Source organism: Gastrolobium bilobum, unplaced genomic scaffold (genome assembly GCF_033153095.1).
Source record: "Gastrolobium bilobum isolate Gb01-03AN ecotype WA unplaced genomic scaffold, APGP_CSIRO_Gbil_v1 utg59033, whole genome shotgun sequence".
Taxonomy (NCBI): domain Eukaryota; kingdom Viridiplantae; phylum Streptophyta; class Magnoliopsida; order Fabales; family Fabaceae; genus Gastrolobium; species Gastrolobium bilobum.
The window spans coordinates 35,540-44,985 of record NW_026898926.1 but is presented as its reverse complement, the minus strand read 5'-3'; the positions used below and the strand labels follow the sequence as shown (position 1 = coordinate 44,985).

General features: G+C 32.7%; 1 protein-coding gene across 1 annotated transcript; it reads right to left on the bottom strand.

Annotated features, from left to right (window-relative positions):
• Positions 1 to 2,044: 2,044 nt before the first annotated feature.
• LOC133285616 (uncharacterized membrane protein YMR155W-like) lies at positions 2,045 to 3,790 on the bottom strand. The gene has a single exon (XM_061482871.1). The coding sequence runs from the start codon at positions 3,767 to 3,769 to the stop codon at positions 2,045 to 2,047; it is 1,725 nt and encodes a 574-aa protein (XP_061338855.1). The 5' UTR covers positions 3,770 to 3,790.
• Positions 3,791 to 9,446: the final 5,656 nt, after the last annotated feature.

Here is a 9,446-nt window from a genome sequence, read left to right as displayed (position 1 = left end):
TACACAATCTTCATTCTGCTTTAGTCAATTCTTGATCTTTGTCTTTATTTGGCTTCTTCAATCCATCAATGATCTGATTTAATAATTTAAATATGAAACCGATACGTTTTTAATTTAGAATCATATGAAACCATTAGAACTCAAGAGTATTTTGCATTTGATAATATACCCCGTGTATTTGACCATTTACAACGTTGTTTATCATACTTTAGGCCCTCGTAACATAGTGTGTTTGACACCTAATAGAACACAAATAAACCCTCGTCTGCCTGTATTTTTGCATTGAAAGTTGACAAAGAAAAGTTCAAGTAAACTCGAGCAAGCAACATGAGTTGCCAAATCCGCAATTTGAGCTGGGGTAGTTCAAACAGTAACACCACGAATTTTGAAATGATGCGGAACCAACGTAAATCATGCTTGGTTGCATTTGAAAGGAAAGATAGTCTAAGCGTCAAGCAAACGGGGGAATAACTCAACTGGGGGGCACCATCTAAATAAAGAAACAAACCATCAAATCCATAATCTACGAAACTAGAATCTAGCAGTTGTTCGAATATAAACTACTGAAACTTTCAAACCAGACCAGTGACCTATTCTAATCTTTAAGCAATCACAGCCTTTGGAAATGCCACATTATCAACCAAAAGACGAAATAACAGATAAAAATAAAAATTGTTGAACGGCAATCATTCAATTTTAATCAAAACTATAGAAAAAGCAGCAGAGCAGTAATTTGATAACAACCATAAACCTTGATTGCATCCTCCATTCCCCTACGGTCTGCAAACGTAATAAACCCAATTCCACGTGGACGGCCTGTATCTTTTTCCATCATGATCTACAAGAAGAACCACTAAATTGAGACCCTAATGCCAAGCAATAGCAATAAGCACACTAATGCTAACAATATTTAATTGTATCTATGAAGACACACAATATCATTGCTGGTTTTGATGCAAAAATGACCACTGCATAGCCCTTATTGTAAGACTGGCAAAAAAGATAGATATTGAGCACAACATACAGAACAATGGAACATGTTTAATAGGGATGGACAGTTATCTAAGCCACTACAAGTAAAAAAGAAACACCAAGTTACTGGAAGAAAATGCAGCATGTACGAAGCTACTCATTTAAACTGAATTATTTAGAAAACTAGTAAAATAGAACTGCATCATACAAACAAGATGAGGAAACAAACGTGAAAAAACATAAAAGACAAATAAGTAAAAGGTAGGTCAAATTAACTCATGTCACAAATTGTATCCTTGCCATTGTATGGTATACTGCACCAACACCCCACCCACCCCCCCCCGAAAAAAAAAAAAAAAAAACAAACGAAAGAAAGTCCTCTATATTGGAGACCTGAAAGAGAGTGTTGTAGCTAACGATTGCCAGTTAACAATGACAAAAGAAGTATCAAGTATGTAAGATTTCAATTACAAAAGCTGGAGCCTAGTCAACCGCAATATTTATCTACAAAGGTATCGATGCCCAGGTTGCACATTCGAAATCAGAACGGGTAAAAGCATCCCCATAAGAGAAACTAACCTTAAGTATGCATTCCTTAATATAGTTTGACCAACAACTGAGCCTGACCATGGTAGGCATACTCCCGAGAAGTGGTACCGAGTGGAGGTCACGCTCCATTTACAGAACTAAGATTCTATTTACATTGGCCCTTCCAATTATATAAGAAACACAGCAGCATGCAGCCTTAAAAGAAGATATAACGCATTTAGTATAGTTAGGCATTAACCAACCATTTGCGCGTAAATAGAGAAGCAAACTTGCATTATACTATATCAATTATTACAAATAACAAGGCAATCGTGTTTCTTTTCTTTTATTCTAATTGTTCGAATTATAATATAAATGAGAAAAGAAAAAGGCACGTCACTTTGTGTGACAAAGAAATGAAAAAGCATACAACACGGCAAAGAAAATGTAGCACCCATAATATTACATGTTATTTTGTATGTAATATCACATTATAATACTTTAATTATGATCTACAATTCTAAATCATCCTCTTCCATTTGTCCTAATTCTGAATTTGCCCTGCCCTGCTACCGTTCTTCACCTCCGTCACTTCAGCTTCTTCCGCCGTTGCCTTTCCGTGGAACTTCTTGTATAGGTCACCACTGTAAAACTTTCTAGTCCTTGCCACCAAAAAGAGCGAAACAATGGCACCGAAGAAAGTTGCAGCTGTGATAATAATGAAGGCTAACTTGAAGCAATCGACCCCAACACAATTCAATTCCTGCCCTGCCTTTCTCTGTAACCCCAATGCTGCCAACTGCTTCTTAGCTTCTTTGTCATACAAATGCCCAGTGATCCTCACATTAAGCACATATAACCCAAGTGGACTTGCTGCGCTTCCAAAGTTGTACAAAGTTGCGTAGTATTTAAGTCCAAAAAGCTCGGATATGATGGCAAAAAGTAAAGGCCACTGTGCCCCAAAAGAGAACCCAATGATAACCGAAGCCACATAGAGACCATTTGGCACATCAAATGCTATCAGAAGGTGACCAATACAAGACAAGAACAGAGTCAAAGTAAGCATGAGAGGACGAGGGAATTTGTACTTTGTTAGAATATGTTCAGAAAAAAATCCAGAAAAAACACGTCCTAGGTAATTCCAAATACTCACTAGGGACACAAAAGTGCTTATGCTTTTCTTAGGGTATCTAAGTGAGGCTCCTATCTGACCAAGATTGTCAATTGCAGTCAAAGTGCCCCCAATCCCACAAATGCAAGCCACGAATAGTATTAACATGTCTATGCTGAATAGGGCTTGAAGTATGGTATAGTCCTCACCTCTATCTGGTGGACTAAACACATTTTGCCACCACTTAGTGTCTTTGGTTTCGTGGGAAACAGTTTTACCATTAGTAGACTCATTCGGATTGACCTTTTCACCCTCGGTTACTATTTTTACCGGCGAGGGATCAACCAATGCAAGCCTTTTATTCTGCCAGATCTTATATTCTTCCATAAAGACAACAGCAACTGGAAGGAAGAGCAAGAAAAGCACCATAGCAGTACTTACACCAAACTCACTCTGTGTAAAGTTGACCCTTTTCTGTATTATGATCATGACAAGTAGAAACCCAGCAAGGCCAAGCGAAATATACAAGAAGTTGTAGAAAACCTTGAGCTCATTAGGCTGCCTAATCGGCTTCATGTACCGAATGGTTCCAAGGAAAACAAAGGATATAGCAGCTGGAAGCCAACCAATGAACAAAATCAAAGCCTTTGTGTCATCATAGTAAATAGCGGAGTATAACTGTGTGATGATTGCACCACTAAGACCCACATAGCCTTTGAGGATGCCTAACACAACACCACGGCTTTCAGGGAAGTTCTTAACACAAGTGACGAGAGAGCCAGTGTTTGCAAAAGACTGAGAGTTAGCACCTATGCAGATATAGAGACACATCTGCCACACTTGAGGTCTCGCTATTTTTTGAGTCACTGATAGCCATATCATGAAGTAGCCGAAAAAATTGAGTACAGCACCAATGGCTAGTACTATCCAAGGTGGCATGAGCTCGTTGATTAGGCCTGAGAGGACCCCAACATTGCTACCCAAGTCCTTGAAAAAACTAAGGAGATTGAGAGTGCTTTGGTCATAGCCAAGAGTTTTTTTGATGTCACTGGAGTAAAGGCCGAACATGTAGGTGGCTCCGGCGGCTGCCATGATTAGAAAGGAGGCAAACACCACGAACCACCGGCCGGTGATGACTTGGATGGTGAGACTCTTCATGTCTCCCCAGCCATGAACTCTTATGGAACCTGCACCTCCGGCAACTGCCATGTTTATGAATGGCAATCACTCAGTTGCAGGTGGTTGGTTCTAATTATGTGAGATCATACATATGTTGAGGTCAATATAAACATAGTAACATAGGCATATAAATAAGAGATTTGGATTTTGTGACTTCGATGGTCAGATGTGACGTTTTGTATTTCTTTCCATTTTTGTGTGTAATGTAATGTAGACTTCTTGTAGTTGGAGAGGAACGATCTGGCCAACCTTTCACATTAATCATATTATGATTAAATGTTTCATCAGTTGATAAATCCAAGTGGATGTATATGATATTTTTATGTTTTTGATAACAGATGTATATAATATTTAAAAGGAAGACGATTGACAGCGAGAATTCTTTGTTTAAGTTGTTTGTGGTATCAAGAGGAGATTATAACAATGACCCACATAATTATATTAGTATAATTACCTGTTAAAAAAAATGACCCACATATTTGCATTAATGGTCATTTGATATTGCAACTTATATTGGTATAAAATAATTCTGACTCTATTAAAAAGTAATTTCATTTATAAATTAAAATGTATGTTTAAAATTGTTAGAAAAATAAGAAACAGTTATTTGGAATAAATCTATTTGGAAAATAAAAAAAAATATCTTCTTCTAATAACTACATTTATCCTTTATTTCTTGTATTTTTTTACCATCCTCTCAACGAAAAACAACATAATATATTTGACTATTAATTTGGCAATTATGTTACATCAATTTTAAGAGGAATAATTTTTTTTTTTTGGTAAGCTAGAGGAATATAGTTTTTACTACTAATCAAATCAAACAACTATGTCATATCTACGGGTGTTCGCGGTCTGGATTGAATCGATTTTGGAAGCAAAAATTATCTGATCCAATATCTTCGGTTTGATCATGTAATTATCTATTCGGTTTGGATTTTTTTTCAATTCCGATTCGATCCAATCCAATTTTTATTCGGTTTGCATTGGATCGGTTTTCGGTTTTTTGAAAATCCTAAAATTTGTTTAATGATTATTGTGCAAATAACATCTTTTGTATATATTGGCTTTGTAATTATATTTTATTTTTTGAAATACAAAAGCATCAGTAAACGATAACATAGTTTTTTTTTTGGGCAATAAGATATGAAGCTCTATACAGATGAAATTTTGTTGATGAGATGTGACTAGATTTTTTCTTGGGTTTAGTTAATGGGTCTTGAGTTTAGAAATTTTTGGGCTGTGTTTGGGGAAAGGCCCGAGTAGGTAGAGAGAAATTAATATATTGGATCGGTTTGGATTGGATCGATTTTCATCAACCAATCCGAAAACCGATCCAATCCAATTACAATTTGCGAATTTTTTTTCGGTTTTCGGTTTTTTGATTTTTGGTTTATTCGGTTATCGGTTTTTCAGTTCGGTCACCGCGGTTTGAATCGGTTGATGAACACCGCTAGTCATATCATTTTGTTGGCTTATTCAAGTGTTATGAGTCTCACATTGAAAATTCACACTTGACGTCGAGTGGATATAACAGGCTTTTTCTGGATCCGTCAAGTGAATTTGACACCATGTCACAAACCCAATGTGGATCTAACATCATGTCACAAACCCAAAACCTTAAGACATTGGGTTCATAGGTCCATCCACTTATATCCACTCGACTTCGCTCATTGCCAACCAATGTGAGATTCATCACACTTGAATAAGTCAACAATCTCCCCCTCAAGTGTGAAGCCGACACGGGCTCCCTCACACGTCTGACAACCAAGTGGGATTGACAACATGTCACAAACTGAAAACCTTAAGGCATTGTGTTCACGGATCCATCCATTTATATCCATTTTATTTTTTCCATTACCAATCAATGTGAGACTCATCACACTTGAATAAACCAACAATCTTCCCCTTAACCGACATTAGTAAGCTACCCCTTAATTGAGTATCGGGCCTAAAGTACTCAACCCGTCTCCTAGCCAAATAGTTGGCTAGCCCGAGACCAACCTGACTCTGATACCAAAGTGAGGCGGGTCCAAGAAGCCCGTGGCAAGAGACCACCTACCAATGGGTTAAGCTAGACCAACTACACTAAGTGGGTCTAATACCATGTCACAAACCTAAAACCTTAAAGAATTTGGTTTGTAGGTTCATCCACTTATATCCACTTAACTTCATCCATTACCAACTAACGTGAGACTATGAATAAGTTAACACATTTGTCAATAGATACAGTAATTTCCTATTAATAATAAAAAATGCTCAATCATTGGTCTTAAATACTCCATCAATAACCTATTTAAATTGATATATACATATGAAATACGTCACAACCTTTTATTGTACTTTGGGATCCTTACTTATCACATTGATAATTGCCTTCTCCATTTTGGTTTCTTTGTGCTATAAAAGTGATATGATCCTATAAATGAAATGACATATATATATATATATGTGGGAAAAACATTTCTCAAGTTGCTTGAGACAATGTTATCTCCAGCCTCCCCAAAACTATGTCGTTTTGTTTATTTATTTCCTTATATTAATTGGTTCACCTTTGGTTATGATTCCTTTTCTCTCTCTCTTTCTTTATCACCATTGATCCATCTTTGTACGAGTATAATTTAGTAGCCGGAGATAACATTGTCTCAAGCAGCTTGAGAAATGACAAGCCCTATATATATATATATATATATATATATATATATATATATATATATATATATATATATATATATATATAGGGTTTAGTGTTTGTAATTTTAAATGACATAACTTTGTGTCATTTTTAATGAAACTACATCGTTTTGGTGTGTTTTGTCATTTTTTTTAATTTATAAAATTAGAAATAAAAAGAAAATGGAGGAGAGAGAATGTTAAAACACACCAAAAACGACGTAGTTTCATTAAAAATGACATAACTTTGTGTCATTTAAAATGACAAACATTTTTCTCATATATATATGGGTTTTATATATGTCATATTGTAGGAAACTTGTAGTGTCATGTTACTCTAATACATTTCATGTAGGTCCCATTCAAAAAGAAAGAAAGAAAAAGAAAACAAGGTGGGGCCATCACTTTTTGTGAGAGTGACATGATGTTACAAGTTTCCTACAACATGATATATATAAAACCCTATATATATATATATATATATATATATATATATATATATATATATATATATATATATATATATATATATATATATAGGGTCAGGATCATTTTACACCTGTGTAAGTTACACTCTCAATCTTGACCGTTGATCCTACTTATATCTAAGGGCCCTAATTTTTTAGAATGTAAGCCATTGGATACAAGTGAATCAATGATCAAGATTGAGTGTAAGACTTCTAACTCTTTCACTGATGTAAGAATATCATGCCCAATATATATATATATATATATATATATATATATAGGGAAAAATATTTCTGCAGTTAATGCAGATAAGTTATCTGCATTTATTCTCAAAACGACGTCGTTTTGGTATTGAAATCTTAAAAAATTATAATATAAAGACTATTATAACACTGAAATAAATTAAAATTAAAAAACACCATGATTTCTTTCCTAAAACAACGTCGTATTGGACTTACAGCAGATAAGTTATCTACAGTAACTGCAGAAAAAACGAACTCATATATATATATATATATATATATATATATATATATATATATGAGGTAGGATCCTTTGACACCGGTGTCAAATTTCAATTTTGACACCCCATCTGAGAGCCGTTAGATCAAAAAAGATCAAAGGTGTCACATGCTTGCAAATCAGAGTCGTTGATCTTTTTTGATCTAACGGCTTGAAGTGTCAAAATTGAAATTTGAATGCAAAAGATCCTACCTCTCTCTCTCTATATATATATATATATATATATATATATATATATATATATATATATATATATATATATTAGTACACAATGACCTATATATTTAATGCCTTGAAATTTTAAGTTAAGTTATGATGATAAATTCACTTTTTATGATTTGGATTTATTACTTATCTTATTGATGATTATTTTTATTCAGATAATAATTAATATCACAACCTATATTTATTTCTATTCACAAAAATATCACTTGATTATTTCTTCCATCGCAAAAATTTCAGAAATGGAGAACATGTAAAATGAATAATATATGGGTTCGCTTTTTCTGCAGTAATTGCAGATAAGTTATCTGCAGTAAGCCCAATACAATGTCGTTTTGGGGCAAAAATCATGGTATTTTTGTAATTTTAATTTATTTCCGTGTTATTATAGTCTTTATAATTATAATTTTTTAATCACAAAACGACGTCGTTTTGGGAGTAAATGCTGATAACTTATCTGCAGTAACTGGAGAAATATTTTTCTGTATTACAAATCACCAATTCACATGATTGACTCAAAAAGCTAATTTAAGACCTTTTTTTTTTGGTACATTAATTTAAGACCTTTAATAATTAGAAATACAAACCACATGTTTATACCAAAACTCGGATGCACTTAAGGGGTGTTTTGGTGATTTGAATTTTTTATTCATTTGTCTCTCGCTAAAAATATTTTAATCACATATCACAAATCTTAACGGTTAATTTTCATCATTTTAATTGTTATAATTTATTGAAAATTAATAATTAATTAATAAATAAGGTCCAATAAATTATAACCGTTGATTGACAAAAATCAACGGTTAAAATTTGGTTTAGGGTTTAGAGCTTGTAAATAATTGAGTTTTAAAATATAACTCTCCTCATTAATTAATAGGGAACAAAATCTTTTATCATTAATTTATCAATTATGTTATATAAATTTTAAAAGATAAGATAATATTTTACTATTAATTTAGCAATAATATCACATCAATGGAAAAAATGATTTCTCAATGATAGCAAAATATATTTATTGATTAATAAATTTCCAATCAATAACATTAAATACTCATTAATTACTTATTTATGATTTTATATGCACGAATCCACTCAACAATGATTTCATTTTAAATTTCATAGCTTTAGACTAACTTGCAAACTGGTCCTGTATTTGATTTTTAATTAAATTAGATAGATTTATCAATTTTCTTAATTAAATAATTTATCAAATAAAATAAAATGAAATCAAATTAATTTTTTTTAACAAGCTTCAAAATAAGATTGACTTATTAATTAATATTAATTTTAATTTTAATAATAGATTCCAAACAAAAATATACTGTCTAAGCAAATTATTTCCATTCAAACCAAATCATGTTTTTAAAGATTCCAAACAACTATAAAGAATGGAATTGCTCTCACTACTAGAAAAGTCCAAATTTTTTACAGAAATTTCTACGAAAAATATTATCTCAAAATTAAAGACGGAAATTTCAACGAAATTCAAATCCGTTGAAAATTTTGGACGAAAAATGAATTCCATAGAAAAATATTATAAAAAATAAATCAAAAATAATTTTATTTATGGATTTTTCGACAGAATTCAGATTTCGTCGAAAATTTTCGACGAAAAAAGATTTCCGTCCAAAATCATTAAAAATAAATAAATCAAAAAGAAATTGTATATTTGGATTTTTCGACGAAAATCAGATTCTGTCGAAAAATTTTGACGAAAAATGAATTCCGTCGAAAAACAATACAAACAAATAAATCAAAAAGAAATTATATA